We start from the raw sequence: 16,645 nt of genomic DNA on the forward strand, positions 1-16,645 counted from the left end.
TGACAGACAGACAGAAAGACAGACGACAGACAGAAAGAGAGATCACAAACAGATGACAGACAGACAGACGGACAGACAGAAAGAAAGACAGAGGACCAGTGTTGGGCACATTACTTTAAAAAAGTAATTAGTTATAGTTACTGGTTACTTCTCACAAATAGTAACAGAGTTAGTAACTGAGTTACATCACTATAAAAGTAACTAATTACCAGGGAAAGTAACTATTGCGTTACTTAAAAAAAAAAAAAAATTAAATAGGTCAAATAACTTCAATGTCCCCAATATTAAATCTAAGTCTAAGAATAAATTATTCTTGATCCGACTCCTGACTCATGATCCGCTTTTGCTTTTGAAATTTCTCTGTACAATACGTGTTGGTAGCCATTAAAGAAAATGTAGTTTCATATTTATGTTTAAATAGTCCTATATGTTATGTTTTAAATTCATCTATTTGATAATGAAATGTGAACAGCATGAGTAAGATGCATCATAAGATGCGCAATATATCGGGAATATTGGAGTGGGTCAGACATGATTTTGACAACTTCATTAAGTTTTGTTTTGTAAAAAGCCTCTCTTTAAAGTGAATTTCATTTTGTAAAAATTGTATCTTGATTTTAATCAATGTTTCATCAACCAGTTGCCTGGATTTAATAAATAAGAAGCAAATATAGCAGACAATATAATCATGGAGGCGCCGGCGCGATCACTGGCGTGTGTACTGGAGCGTGACTTATAGGCGAAATGAACCGAAACTCAACGTATAAGCTGCTTGCCTAGCAGACATGAGAAATATATCTATAGAAAGCTTGAAATATCTAAAAATGAAAAGAAATAGGCTACTCTGATTATGTAGCCTTATCCGAATGAAATGTGCATTCTCTTTCTAGGTGTGTCCAGTATATGAGGAGATGATGAGAGTCAATAATGTCAACTTCATCTTTGCAGCCGACACTGATTCAGAAAATATTACTTTATTAATAAACAATTAAAATGTCTCCTTGCTGTTTTTTTTTTATCACATTCATAATTATTACTTTTGCCGGTTCTTTAGTGCAAGCTTTATGCGTGCGCTATAGCCTATATTACGATCATTATTATGGTTTATTCTCTCCAGTATTTAAGTTTAAACTAATGGCTTAAATGAATAACAGACAGATAGACAGATAGATAGATAGATAGACAGACAGACAGATAGACAGACAGATAGATAGACAGACAGAGAGGACAGGAACTGAGATCTGTGAGCAGAGCTGTGTAAATCTGTTCTTGTGTTCATGTGATTTGTGGGCGTTTCATGAGAAGAGATAAAGCAGAGACGCTGCTCATTTCAACTTGTGTTCAAGGTTGGACCCTGAAGAAGGTTTGTTGCCAAAAAGCGGTGGTTTGCAATCCATTATGTGAATTTTTTAAGTTTTCTGTTTGAATTAGGCAGTTGAATACAGACTTTTTAATAATTAGAATCTGAAGTTTGCCTTGGACTGTCGTTCCTGGATTGAGTCTGTTCAGATGGATCTTCTGAACCTCATGAGGGAAATCACTGCTTTTGTCTTATTAATCCAGTGGACAACTTCTGACAGCAGTTCTCACAGTATAGTAAGTAACATAATCTCATAACAGAAATAATAATGCAAATATTTTGATCAGTAATTTATTAAATCCTTGATTACAGGTTTCTGTATGTCGCAAAGAAGGTGAGTGTTCATGAACATACAAATGTCTTTCTTTCTTTCTTTCTTTCTTTCTTTCTTTCTTTCTTTCTTTCTTTCTTTCTTTCTTTCTTTCTTTCAACCCCCCCCCCCCCCCATAATTTTATTTATTTATTTTTTAAGCAGATTTGACCCCTATAGAATTGTATACGTCTCATGAGTCTATCCCTTCACCCTTACATGCTGTGTCTGCGGACCTGAGTGAATCTCAAACCTCACTCAATATAAGATGGGCCATTAATGTGGATAGTAAGTGACATCACATCTTACATTTATTACATTAACTCAGTTTTAAATCAGTTTTTTTTTATTTAGTTCTGTTTGGGCTGTAAATGTGTGATCAGTCGTACATCTGTACATCAACCAGAAGTGATTGTTGAAATTGTATTTTGTGTGTTTAGAAGTTTTGTATTATATAAATTTCACTAGAATTTAGTTTTTATTTGGCACAAGATTTTTTTGTTAGTTAAAAGCAATTGAAGCTTGATTGTTCAAATATTCTGCGAGTACACTGCAAAAAATGCTGTTCTTACTTAGAGTTTTTGTCTTGTTTCGAGTCTAAATATCTTAACGTTCTTAAATCAAGAAGCATTTTCTTGACAAGTAAAAATGATTAAATTAAGTTTTTCCTTAATACAAGCAAAATAATCTGCCAATGGGGTAAGCAAAATTATCTTATTTCAAACCAAGAATAAGATAATCTTGTTTTCAGTTTGGATTAAGATTATTTTGCTTGTTTTAAGGAAAAACTTAATTTTGACTTATTTTCTTGTTTTTGGGAAAAATAAGTTTTACTTGTCAAGAAAATGCTTCTTGATCTAAGAATTTTTAGATATTTGGACTGGAAACAAGACAAAAATTCTAAGTAAGAACAGCATTTTTTGCGAGTACATTTGACATCAGTCAGCTTGCTTGTTACTGCATTTAATGTTTTCATCATGTGGGTAACAATAGAATGTCTGTGAAGTATAATTCTTGAGTTACCAACAGTCCTGAGAGGGAGGAAGTGGAGATCAGCTCAGTCTTTTGAAGATAACATTGACTTCCTGTTTAAAATGACAGCAGGATGAGATAGAGATGAGAGGTTTGATGTGTTTCTGAGAGTCAAAAGCACAGCAGTGATTAGAGAAGGATAATGATTCAGATGGATCATAACAAACACTTCTACCCCAAGCTGGTTCAGGTCCAAAACTAAAATTTAAAGGGTTAGTTCAGCTAAAAATGAAAATAATGTCATTAATTACTCACCCTCATGTCGTTCCACACCCGTAAGACCTTCGTTAATCTTCGGAACGCAAATTAAGATATTTTTGTTGAAATCCGATGGCTCTGTGAGGCCTTCATAGGGAGTAATGTCACTTCTTCTCTCAAGATCCATAAAGGTACTAAAAACATATTTAAATCAGTTCATGTGAGTACAGTGGTTCAATATTAATATTATAAAGCCACGAGAATATTTTTGGTGCGCCAAAAAAAACAAAATTACGACTTATTTAGTGATGGCCACTTTCAAAACACTGCTTCAGGAAGCTTCGGAGCATAAATTAATCAGTTGCTATTCGCCTACTTATACTAGGCTACGTCCTAAAAGTATGTACTGTTTTTGTAAAGAAAAAGTACATACTTTTGAGTGTGTAGTAGAAGAGTATCAAAGTCCCTTTAAGACAAGTCATTTCACTCGGCGGCCATCTTTGAAACGCCTCTCGGGCATCCTGGGCATCATGCAATCTCTTTGAATGGGGAAACATCAAATTCTCCAAAACTGTTCGCCAACCATACGATTAAATTTCATATTTGAAATCACCAATGAAATCTAACAACAACCGGCTCATAAATTTAGTTTCTAAACACTCGAATCATGACAAAACAAAACAAAAAGTATTTTTCAGGCTGGATCAAGCTAATGCGCATACGCAGACCTAAATGCGCGTCTCCGGAGGCGCGCGTCTGACTGTTTCTATAGAAACCGGTGATTCTAACGGCAGCTGAAGTGACGCGAAGACTTTACCAGTCAGCGATTGGCTCTTATTTAGAAGGCGGGACTTATTCCGCCATATTGCGTGTTACACTTTCTCCCATTCAAAACAATACGAGTGACACGTCTTGTGTTATTCTGAGAGTATGCAAGCTTTGGGACATACTACCTCGTCATAATTGCGTCTTTAATGGACGTTCTGTTGCTTAGTTACGCAACCTGTAACTGTTTAAACTGTCCTGTCAGTCATCTTGTCACAGATAAAATCCTCAACATTCAATTAAATTTAATTTCCTACCGTTTCGGAGAGAAATAGTCACACGTTTATCTGCCAGTCGTGGGTCTTTCATGCAGAGAACTCTCCTCATCTTTGCATAATGATACATTTAAAAGTTAATGACCAAACACATCGTTATAAAGTGTAAAGTGCTGTTGCAGATGAAATGTAATGTGGATAACATTTAATAAATATCTTTTCGTCAGGTCAGATACTGATTATTAATCATTCAAGCCCCTTTATGTTAACCGCTCTGCTTAACCGTCGGTCTGGCATATCCGTCATGTTTGTAGTTTTTTGACACATTTTTATTCGTGTTTGTAGTTCTAATCGATTCCTCATCCACAGCGCAATGTGTTATGGGCAATATTAGCCGTTAGAAGTGTGCACGGATCTGCACTTCGAATTCTAACTGGAAAAAGCACACCATTCGGGTATCTTTGGAATACTCATTTCAACATAATACGCTTTGTGACATATTAATTCTTGAATACTATTTAGGACGGATAGTATGCAAATTGGGATGCAGCAAGTGTGTCAAATCATGATTCAGATCGTGTGCCAAACTGTCAACGGCTGAAATCACGTGACTTTGGTGCTCTGAACAGCAGATTCCATACACTGATTCATAACGCTCCGAAGCTCCCTGAAGCAGTGTTTTGAAATCGGCCACCACTATAAGTCATTATTTTGTTTTTTTTGGTGCACCAAAAATATTCTTTTTCACATTTTTTAGACTGAGTTGTACATTGTTGCATAAATTCGTTATGAATATTTTCTTCTTAGGTACCATTCACACTCTTAAAAGCACATGGATACAGGTTACTTCAGAGTTATTTTATAGATGTGAATACCAGCCTCCATTTACCTCAAAGCACAATCTCAATGCTCTACAACAGGTAAATATATGCCGATCACACTGCGTATTTCATAACAGAATGAGGAAGATGCCAGAAATCTCTTTTAAATGCTTTAAAGAAAAACATTGATTCATGATACTACTGTAGACAACTTTACTACAAAAAAAATATTTAATTACTCAAATATTTTACTGAAAAATAAGACAAAAATACAGAGGAAGAACATCATTTGTTTGTCTTATGAAGATGGATCAGATGAGAGCCTCATTTTAATATCATTAGACAGTCATCAGTACCTTTACTACAACATCACAGTGCCAGTCAAAGGACATCGAGCATCACAGAAAACATTGATATATTCCTAACCTCACTCTTTTCTTGATTGACAGCTGTGGTTCAATTTCACTGTGTCAAATTTACCCATTTGTCCTTCAAACACATATACCATCTGGGCCTATAACCTACCACCACTACCTGCAAAGGAGGACAATTATATCAAGTCTTTCGAAACAGGTCAGTTTTCATCTTCATTTCATCATCTTCAACTGAAATATATGATATTCTGAGCTGTGTTTGAAACCATGAACGTGACACTAGGAGCAGGATTTTTTTATTTATTTAAAGAAGGCTTTCGATTGAGGTACTCCTTTCAGAGCTCACACTCTTCTAATTTTTCTATTGATGCCATTTAATGGATGAATTCATATTTATCAAACAGGAAGAAAAGTGTATGTGTTGGTAATCGTCAATCAACATATCTTAACTGTAATATCGGAGTTCCTCAAGGTTCAATTTTGGGCCCTCTTTTGTTCAGTTCATAGATGGGGGGTTATATAGGATTTGCCTGACTTTACTCTGTCTGTGATGACACAGTTCTTTATGTGCGAGCTAAAAACAAATAATTAAGTAATTCATATGTACATTCGAATATAATCTGTTTGTACAATCTTCAGTAAAATCTACAGTGACTCCCCATCCTGATGTATTTGTTAAAGGAAAAAGCTTAAGGTCGTCTCTGATTTTAAATAGGGGTTATTTAAGACTCTCATTTGTCATTTCGAAAGCATGCCAAAAAAGGGGGGGGGGGGGTCTCGGCGGGAGCCACGTCAGGTCCTGTGGGAAGAACAGAAGGGTGGTGAGCTTTCACGTGGAAAGTGGGGTGTATACGATACCCTTGTGGAAGTCGGAGTTGATAGGTGACTGGGTTGACCTGCTTGATGATTGGGAATGGGCCAATGAACCTGGGACTCAGCTTTCTGCAGGGCAGACGCAGTCTGATATCCCGGGTGGACAGCCAAACCATCTGACCAGGCTGGAAGACTGGAGTGTTGGAGCGTCGAAGATTGGCTGCCATCCTGCATCTGCACAGGTCTCGTTGCAGTTGATGGTGTGCTGAGTCCCAGACCCTCTCGCTCTCTCGGAACCAGTAATCCACTGCAGGTACGTTTTGAGGGTTCCCCTGTCCAGGGGAACACTGGGGGTTGGTAGCCGAGTATGCACTGGAATGGTGTGAGTCCTGTAGTCGACTGCCAGAGAGAGTTTTGGGCGTACTCGGCCCAACCCAAGAACTGGTTCCAAGAGTCCTGGTGGTCATGACAGAAGGTACGGAGGAAGCGGCCAATCTCCTGCACCTTCCTTTGCGTCTGCCCATTCGACTGCGGGTGGTATCTGGAAGTCAGGCTGACGGCCACACCTAGGAGGGAGTAGAACGATCTCCACACTCTGGATATGAACTGGGGTCCTCGGTCAGAGACTATGTCTTCTGGTATTCCGAAATATCTGAAGACTTGGTTGAAGAGTATTCCGGTGGTCTCCATGGCAGTGGGTAATCCTGGGAGTGGAATTAGACGGCAAGACTTTGAGAAACGGTCCACAACGACTAGGATGGTGGTAGGTTCTGGCCAGTTGGTGATGGACTCCACCTTCCTCTCGTCCATCCGGATGCCACTGTGGTCGATGTTATAACCCAGGAATGAGACGGAAGGTTGATGGAAGGAGCACTTCTCTGCCTTGAGGAACAGGTTGTACTGACGAAGATGGGTGAGGACCTCCGCAACGTGTCGGCAATGTTCGGCCTGGCTCCGGGAGTAGATGAGTATGTCGTCGATGTACACCAGGACGAAGCGATGGAGAAACTCCCGGAGCACCTCATGGATGAAATCCTGGAATACGGAGGGGGCGTTGACCAGACCATACGGCATTACAAGATATTCGTAGTGGCCAGTAGGGGTGATGAAGGCGGTCTTCCACTCGTCCCCCTCACGTATCCGGATGAGGTTGTACACGCTCCAGCTTCGTAAACACAGAGGCACCACGGAGATGTTCCAGGGCCACTGGGACGAGAGGAAGGGGATACCTGAACTTGACGGTTATCTTGTTAAGTGAGCGATAATCAATGCATGGCCGCAAGCCTCCGTCCTTTTTAGCCACAAAGAAGAAACTGGAAGCAGCAGGGGAAGTAGACGGCTGATGTAACCTTGGGCGAGGGCTTCCTTGATGTAATCCTCCATGGCCTTCTCCACCGGGATGAAGAGTGGGTATATCTTACCCTTTGGCACTGGTTCACCCGGAAGCAGGTTGATGGCACAGTCCCATGGCGGGTGTGGAGGCAGCTTGGAAGCCCGTTGCGGGCAGAAGACATCGCTGAAGGGGGCGTAACACTTGGGGATGTCGATGGAGCGTTGTTCAACTGGACTTTCGATGGACGTGGCGTAGAGAGAGAGATCAGGCGATGGAGACGGTGGACCAACTAGAGTAGACCAACTCGGAGTGTAACTGGACCAGCCACGGTGCGGACACGCTTACGACTCAGGGGTTTGCCGGTTATTGAATTGATCTTGTAGATGGTCGGAGACGGAGAGGTCTTGAGACGTAGCTGCCGACAGATGGCGCCGGAGACGAAGTTGCCTGAGTCGAGGAGCGCAACCACTGAAAGGGAGACAGTAGCGGCAGTAAGATTGACGACAGTGATGAGTGGCTTCATTTTATGAGTAGCAGGAATAATGGCACTCACCAGGGGTCGCGGTGGTCGTGTGGGGCATGCAGCTATCACATGCCCGGGGCTTCCACAATACAGACAGAGATGCAGGGTCAGCCGACGGCGGCATTCTTCGGAGGAAAGACGAGAGTTTTCCACTTCCATAGGCTCTTGGGTTGGTTCTGGAGTGCTGACGGGTTCGGATCGACAGAGGAGCATGTTGGAAAGTGCCTGGTCCTGGTGCTCTTGAATGCACGCCGAGTAGGATTGGGTTACAGCGCCCCGCTGGGACCAGATGGAATCGGCCCACTTCAATGCTTTGCCGCTGAGCTGAGAAATGATGAAAGCAATCTTGGATGTATCACTCGGGTACAGGTGCGGCTGCATCTCAAGGACCAGTGTGCATTGTGATTGGGTGACGTTGGAACCTGACGTGTCTGTGACACATACCGTATACACAAGCATTTAAATCTTCTCAATACGAACCCATAGACACTAAACATGGCATAATTGAAGTTACTTTAAATGTATCATAAAACATGTGAATACACTGTGAGTACAATACAACAAGAGTAATAATGGATACCATTTCCTGGGGATGTGCATGTTCATTTATAGAACTGTCTGTCTATAAATTAATGCAGGAAAGTCTGTGTTCTGTGGGAAAAATGCAGGAAAGATGGAGATTTTCTGTGTCTCTGTCTCTGCTTCTCTACGTTCAACACACACATACTTCAGGGCAATAAAACTTTTAAATAAAGTTTTAAATAATTATTAGTTTAATATAACAAATAATAGTGTCTGATTTGTCGTTACAGGTTTCTCCATCAATGTATGTCTGTGGGACTTTTTCACTTGTTTTATCCAGCAGCTTAAATTTGTGCATCTGATCAGTTATTAAAATAACAGCAAATCTCTTTCAGCAAGACACTTCATTTGAGGAATGTCTGGAGCACAAACACTGCAGGCTGACACACACTCCACTTTAATACTTTTAATACCTTTTCAGTGATTTGGGGACTGACTGCTCTTCTCCCTGTTCGATTTATTTCCCAGCTAAAGTCCAATGGAACGCTCAGATTTATTCAGTCCTTCATGATGATAAAATAGTGGTGAACTTCAATGCGAGCTCTGCGGCGGACAGATACACCATCGAACTGACAAAAAAAGGAGATCTACTAAAAACTGTTGAGAAAAAAGAGGTATGTTCCTCTTCAACATTTCATTTCATGCTAAAATGAATTCCAAGCACAAACAACACTGCAACCCACAGGAAAATAAGTAAATAAATAAAATATCTAAAAATCTTTTAAATAAATTTACTTGAAAACCCATACAGCATAAGATACAAAGACTTTGTTATGATATAGACACGGAGGCAGAGATAAAAGCAATCCAGGTGAGTTTATTGGAACAATATGAGTACACAGAGTGGAAATGGCTGTTATCGGGTTCTTGAGAGATGAATAGAGAGTAATACTGTCCTTGTATGGTAGATAATCCAGGAGCTGAAGTGAGATGGAGGGAGACGTTGGAGACACTCACACACACAGAAGGGTAAGCACACGAAGGGACCAGGAGACGAAGGAGATGAAGGAGATCGCTGGAGCAGGTAAGTATGATGAAGGGGAGTCCTTAAGGTAAGCATAAACACAAGGTATTGCAAACGAGACCGGACAGTGAGTGTGTGTGAGTGTGGTGGTTATGAAGTGCTGGTGATTGCAGAGTGAATGAGATGCAGGTGGCGGTGATTAGTAAGCTGGTGATTGGGTGCGTGGGTACTGTGGTGAGGTGGAGCCTGGCGTGTCTGTGACAGTACCCCCCCTCCCACGGCCCGCTCCTGAGGGCCGCGGACCCCGACGTCGTGGTGGTCTTCCCCTGGGTCGTGGGGCAGGTCTGTCTGGATGGTTGGTATGGAAGTTCTGTAACAGAAGAGGATCAAGGATATCGTTCCTGGGAATCCATGAGCGTTCCTCGGGACCATAGTCCTCCCAGTCCACGAGGTATTCGAGTTTACCACCACGGCGCCGGGAATCCAGGATCTCGTGGACCACGTAGGCTGTGCCGTCTTCTAGGAGAAGTGGAAGGGGGGGCTCGGCGGCTGCCACGTCAGGCTCTGTGGAGGGAACAACAGAAGGGTGGTAAGGTTTGAGTAGGGACACGTGAAATGTAGGGTGAATTCTGCTATACTGTGCCGGGAGTTGGAGACGATAGGTGACGGGGTTGATCTGCCGAAGGATGGTGAATGGGCCAATGAAGCGGGGACTCAGCTTCTTGCAGGGCAGACGCATCCTGATGTCCCGGGTGGACAGCCAGACCTTCTGCCCCGGCTGGTAGTCAGGGGCCTCGGAGCGACGAAGGTCGGCTGCCATCTTGCGTCTGCGCAGGGCTCTCTGCAGCTGGTGGTGAGCTGAGTCCCACACCCTCTCGCTCTCCCGGAACCAGTAGTCGACTGCCGGAACGTCGGAGGGTTCCCCGTCCCAGGGGAACATCGGGGGTTGGTAGCCGAGTACGCACTGGAAGGGTGTTAGTCCAGTTGAGGCTTGGCGGAGGGAGTTCTGTGCGTACTCGGCCCAACCCAGGTACTGGTTCCAGGAGTTCTGGTGGCCGTGACAGAAGGTACGCAGGAAGCGGCCGATCTCCTGGATCTTCCGTTCCGTCTGCCCGTTCGACTGAGGATGGTATCCAGACGATAGGCTGACGGTCACACCCAGGAGGGAGAAGAAGGCTTTCCAGACATGGGAGATAAACTGGGGTCCTCTGTCGGAGACGATGTCTTCAGGTAATCCATAATAGCGAAAGACATGATTAAACATTAGTTCTGCGGTGGCCATGGCGGTAGGTAGACCCTCCAGGGGTATTAATCGGCAGGACTTTGAGAAGCGGTCTACTACCACCAGGATGCACGTGTGACCGTCAGACTCGGGGAGGTCGGTGACGAAGTCCACTCCCAGGTGGGACCAGGGTCTCTCAGGAACGGGCAGAGGAAGGAGCTTGCCGGTGGGAAGATGGCGTGGGCTCTTGGAGATGGCGCACTCCCTGCAGCCCTGCACGTACCTCCTGACGTCGTTGGCCATGTTGGGCCACCAGAAGCGTTGTTTGAGCAACGAGAGGGTCTCCTTGACCCCCGGGTGACCAGTGCCAAGTGAAGAGTGAACGTTGTGCAGGAGTGGAGTGCGACGTGCCCGTGTGATGTACTGCAAGCCCGGTGGGCAACCCGGCGGAGTGCGTGTGGAGGCATTGGCGGAGGGAATGGTTTCTTCGGACCACTGGATAGGGCTCACGAAGATGGACTCCGGCAGAATAGTATCAGGTTTTTCGGGCTTTTCCTCAGGAGCATAGAGGCGAGATAAGGCATCAGCCTTAGTATTCTTAGAACCAGGACGGTAGGAGATGGAGAAGTTGAATCTAGAGAAGAACATAGCCCAGCGAGCTTGGCGAGGGTTGAGTCTCTTTGCGGCCTTCAGATATTCGAGGTTCTTGTGATCAGTGAGAACTTGAAATGGGTGAGTAGCTCCCTCCAACCAATGCCTCCACTCCTCAAGGGCAAGCTTGACGGCCAGGAGTTCGCGGTCACCGATGTCGTAGTTGACCTCCGCCGGGTTGAGCTTGCGGGAGAAGAAGGCGCATGGATGGAGTCTACTTGGTGTCCCCTGCTGCTGTGAAAGGACCGCTCCCACTCCGGTGGTAGATGCGTCCACCTCTACTATGAACGGGAGGTCCGGGTTAGGGTGGACGAGGAGGGGAGCGGTGGTGAAGGCTTTCTTCAGGGTCTCAAAGGCGTCGGTGGCTAATGGAGACCAGGACAGAGACTTGGGCTGGTGACGGAGGAGGTTGGTGAGTGGACTGACGATTGTGCTGTAGTTTTTGATGAACCGGCGATAGAAATTGGAGAAACCTAGGAATCTTTGGAGTTCTTTGATGGTGGTAGGAGTGGGCCAGGACTGTATGGCGGAGACCTTCCCCTCGTCCATCCGGATGCCACTGTGATCAATCACGTACCCCAGGAACTGGACGGAGGGTTGGTGGAATGAGCATTTTTCAGCCTTGAGGAAGAGATGGAACTGCCGTAAGCGCTGGAGGACCTCCGCAACGTGGTGGCGATGTTCGGCCAAGCTCCGGGAGTAGATGAGGATGTCATCTATATAAACCAGAACGGACTTATGGAGAAACTCCCGGAGCACCTCGTGGATGAAATCCTGGAATACGGAGGGCGTTGACCAGGCCATACGGCATCACGAGGTACTCGTAGTGTCCAGTGGGCGTGACGAAGGCGGTCTTCCACTCGTCCCCCTCACGTATCCGGATGAGGTTATACGCGCTGCGGAGGTCCAACTTGGTGAACACAGTGGCACCGCGGAGATGTTCCAGGGCCGCTGGGACGAGGGGAAGTGGATATCGGAACTTGATAGTGATCTTGTTGAGTGCACGGTAATCGATGCAGGGCCTCAAGCCTCCGTCCTTCTTTGCCACGAAGAAGAAGCTTGAAGCAGCAGGGGAAGTAGACGGGCGGATGTAACCTTGTTCGAGTGCCTCCTTGATGTATTCCTCCATGGCCTTCTCCTCCGGTATGGACAGGGGGTATATGCGTCCCCTGGGCACTGGTTCACCCGGCAGCAGATCGATGGCGCAGTCCCATGGCCGGTGTGGAGGAAGCTTGGAGGCGCGTTGCGGGCAGAAGACGTCGCTGAAGGGGGCGTAGTCAGGGGGAACATCCACGGAGCGCTTCTCAACAGGGCTCTCGATGGACGTGGCATTCACGAGAAGAGACTTGGAGAGTGGAGATTTTGGAACAGGAAGCGCTGGGAAGCAGTCTGGGAAGCAGTGATCGCCCCACTTCAGGACTTCGCCCGTGCGCCAGGAGATGTTGGGGTTGTGTTGTTCCAGCCACGGGCGCCCTAGAACCACGTCAGCGGTGGATTCCTCCAGAACCAGCAAATGGATGTGTTCAGTGTGCAGGATACCGATGCTGAGTTGAAGTGGACCCACGCAGTGACGGATGTGTCTGCGGCTTAGGGGTTTGCCCGTGATGGAGTGGATTTGATAGCTCGTCGGTGAAGGAGAGATCTTAAGGTAGAGTTGTCTACAGAGGGTGCCTGAGATGAAGTTTCCGGCTGACCCTGAATCAAGGAGCGCCACCACTGGAACAGAGATGTTAGCAGCAGTAAGGGTTACAGTTGTAGTGAGTGGTTTCATTTTCTGAATGGAGGGAAGTATTGCACTCACCACGGGTCGAGGAGGACGGATTGGGCATGTGGAGAGATTATGCCCCATTGTTCCGCAATAGAGACAGAGATTCAGGGCCAGCCTTCTTTGTCTTTCGTTTGGGGTGAGACGAGAGTGATCAATTTGCATGGGTTCGTTGGCTGGTTCTGGGGAGCTGACGGGTTCGGACCGACGGAGGAGGTTAGTGGTGGATGACTGGCCCTGGTGTTCTTGAATGCACGACTGCATACGGGACCCCACGCGGATGGCGAGTTGGATGAAGCGTTCTAATCCCATGGAGTCCTCGTATGCAGCGAGATGCAGCCGCACGGAGGGTTCCAGCCCCTGACGGAACGTGGTGATGAGGGCTTGCTCGTTCCATCCGCTGGTGGCGGCTAGCGTTCTAAACTGCAAGGCATATTCGTTAACAGATAGGTTTCTTTGCTTTAGATTATAAAGTTTCTCACCAGTCGAGGAATCAGTCAGAGGTTTCCCGAATACTTCCCGGAAGTGGGAGACGAACGCCGAATAGGATTGGACGACTGGGCCTTTCTGGGTCCACAACGAATCTGCCCATTGCAGAGCCTTCCCGTGCAGTTGTGAAATAATGAACGCTATTTTAGCCGTGTCTGTGGTGTAGAGGTGCGGCTGCATCTCCAGGACCAGCTCACATTGGAGAAGAAATCCGCTGCATTCCTCCGCCGATCCAGAGTAGGGCGCTGGTTTGGCCATGGGACTGGCGGTGAATGCAGGTGAAGGAGTGGTGCTGGTGGGTGCGGAGACAGCCGTGTTGTGGGATGACGATGTTGAGGGCTGTGGTGTGAGTGCTCGACGCAGCACGTCCACGAGTTCCTGGAATGGATCGTTTGTACTCATGCCGTTAGTTGTTATGGTCCGGTCTTCTGTTATGATATAGACACGGAGGCAGAGATAAAAGCAATCCAGGTGAGTTTATTGGAACAATATGAGTACACAGAGTGGAAATGGCTGTTATCGGGTTCTTGAGAGATGAATAGAGAGTAATACTGTCCTTGTATGGTAGATAATCCAGGAGCTGAAGTGAGATGGAGGGAGACGTTGGAGACACTCACACACACAGAAGGGTAAGCACACGAAGGGACCAGGAGACGAAGGAGATGAAGGAGATCGCTGGAGCAGGTAAGTATGATGAAGGGGAGTCCTTAAGGTAAGCATAAACACAAGGTATTGCAAACGAGACCGGACAGTGAGTGTGTGTGAGTGTGGTGGTTATGAAGTGCTGGTGATTGCAGAGTGAATGAGATGCAGGTGGCGGTGATTAGTAAGCTGGTGATTGGGTGCGTGGGTACTGTGGTGAGGTGGAGCCTGGCGTGTCTGTGACAGACTTGTTTTCAAATAAAATATCTTTATAATATGCATAAGATTCTCTTCACTTGTTTTAAGTATAAACAAGTAAAACAAGTTCTGCTGGTGTAGTAAAACATTTTTTCTGCCTGTTCTGTCATTCCTTCATATTTGTTTGTTGGCTCTACAGGGATGCAAAGAATGTCAAGTAGAACTGGAATACACGGGTCCCTGTGAAGACCTTACAATATGGGTAACTATAATATCAGATCTAATATATAGAAGGTGCACAAAACAATACAAAACACCATTGAGGTAACACACATGACTAAACACAATATTTATCACCATAAGCCAGAGGCAATCGATTGAAAGGGATGGAGCAAATGTGCTGTCACTTATTTCATATAGAGCCAATACTAATGCAATGGTCTTATTTCTTATGCATTCCATTTTTATCATTATGTATTTGGTTCCCATTCAGTCGGTCACGTTCGACGTACGTCGGACAGACCGACGAATAGGAATCTCGCTAGAGAGGCAAATCTACTTCGAGTGTAACTAAAACGAGCTATTGCACATTGGCATGCAATCATATGCATCAGCTGCTCGCCTCGCAGCGCGGGTATATAATGAGCAGCAGGTGCGTTGCATCTTCAGCTTTTCGCTTCGGAGCCGAACGGTGTTTGTTCCTGTTCTCTGCAAGCGAGTGTCTGCTAGAAGACGAGTCAAGCTTTTTGGTTGAACTTCTCTTTTTTTGAGTGAGGGCGAACAGCACAGCAGCGGGGTCGAAGTCCTCTCTTTTTCTGTTTTTGTTTCGTTTGCCGTTTTTGAACAAATAGCTGTTTAACAGCGTCAGAAGGCTGTTCTCACGGCCGGTACGGTGCGCTTTTGAGCGCTGAAAAGCCGTTTTTACGTCTGGTAAGAGTGAGCGCCTTCAAAGAGAGAGAAAGCACACGACAGGCTGCACACAATCCCTGTCTGTGTTGCGGTGGCCGTTCCCCTGCGTGCTTCAGCACTTCTAAAAGAGTAAAGTCCCTGAAAGAGCTTACACAAGTAGATTCGCGTCTTTTTAAAGACGACATCCTACTTGTGTTTCTGGATGCGGTCGTTCCTGTCCTCACTGACGGCCACAATCACCGTTTCACATGTCTGGGCGCGTGCTGAAGTGAGGTTCGTGGGTGTTCATGTTTTCATATGAGAACATGATCACGTCGACACGCCGGTCGTGACTCTTCTTTCTCCGGGAAGCTTGAGTCCCCTCTGTTGTTGGCCAGCTGCCGCTTGTGTGTAAAAGCACAGCCGCGGGTCTGCCCGACACTCTGGGAGACCGTGGAGATCAACGAGAGCAAACCTCTCGCTCCTCTGCGTGTCGTGTGCCGTCGAGCTGCCGGGCTGCAGCGCGGGTTGTCACGGCAACCCAGCGCTCACTCGGCGCTCTAGATGCGCGGTTCCCTTGCATAATCTCCATTGTAGCGCCCTCTCTGGTGCACCAGAAGAGGTCTACTTTGCTGATATGGCTTGGGTGACATGAGGTTGAGGGGTTCCTTCGGGGAACCAACCCCCTAGGGCCCCTCCCTCTCTAGCGCATTGCAAGCTGTGCAGTTTCTGGATTGAATTGCTGGTCCTTTTCATAGGGGAACCTAGCATTTCATTCAGAGCTCCAGCTGAGGGACAGACGTCGATTGCAGCATCGGAGAGAGTGCTGTTATGCTCTGGAAATGAGGGTGACGCTGCCCACTGTAATGGTGTGTGCTTATGCTGACTCAGATTCGGAGTTTACAGCCATGCTTTCCTGGGTCTTCCAGATGTGCATGGAAAACTTGGCAGTATGGGGGTATTTTGGTGCCATAAATATGGAATGCCAAAGGTGCCAGAATCTGCATAAGTTTTTCCTCTCTCACTACCCTCTTGGATGGGGTGGCTGTACACAGACCACACCCACCCTGCATGTGAGGCCAAGGCACTCTTTTTGCATGAGGGTAGTTCTGTGCTGGGGTTGAGCTGCGCTTGTTGACTAACCGTGATCAAAGTCACGGCGCAGGCCCTCAGCCAGACGATGTCCACCTCAGTGGTCCAGAAGTGCCCCCTGGCTTACCTTGTGAGTTGTGAGAGGTTGTCAAGATAAATGCTTTCTCAATGCTCCCATCTTACGAGGTGGCCTTTTCGGTGACACTGTCGAGGACTGAGCCCAGCGGTTCTCCTCAGTTAGTAGCGGATCGGGGAGCTTCCCATGACAAACCATTGAGTTCCTCTTGGGCCGCCCCTCAGTCTGCTCGTCGCCAAGGGTGTCGTCCCCTGCAAGAAACTCCGGCCCAG

General features: G+C 46.1%; 1 protein-coding gene across 3 annotated transcripts in view; it reads left to right on the plus strand.

Moving 5' to 3' along the window:
- Positions 1 to 1,465: 1,465 nt before the first annotated feature.
- The window catches only part of LOC137026698 (interleukin-17 receptor B-like), a 31,549-nt gene continuing 16,369 nt past the window's right edge, over positions 1,466 to 16,645 (plus strand). For 2 of the 3 annotated variants that reach the window (XM_067394129.1, XM_067394131.1), the window contains exons 1-7: positions 1,466 to 1,596; positions 1,673 to 1,694; positions 1,833 to 1,958; positions 4,748 to 4,860; positions 5,211 to 5,334; positions 8,855 to 9,000; positions 14,517 to 14,579. In XM_067394129.1, coding sequence (XP_067250230.1) covers positions 1,510 to 1,596; positions 1,673 to 1,694; positions 1,833 to 1,958; positions 4,748 to 4,860; positions 5,211 to 5,334; positions 8,855 to 9,000; positions 14,517 to 14,579 — 681 coding nt within the window. In that variant the 5' untranslated portion in view covers positions 1,466 to 1,509. The remainder of the gene's footprint in view (positions 1,597 to 1,672; positions 1,695 to 1,832; positions 1,959 to 4,747; positions 4,861 to 5,210; positions 5,335 to 8,854; positions 9,001 to 14,516; positions 14,580 to 16,645) is intronic. The other variant, XM_067394130.1, reaches the window with a different exon arrangement.

This window comes from Chanodichthys erythropterus, chromosome 9 (genome assembly GCF_024489055.1).
Source record: "Chanodichthys erythropterus isolate Z2021 chromosome 9, ASM2448905v1, whole genome shotgun sequence".
NCBI lineage: Eukaryota > Metazoa > Chordata > Actinopteri > Cypriniformes > Xenocyprididae > Chanodichthys > Chanodichthys erythropterus.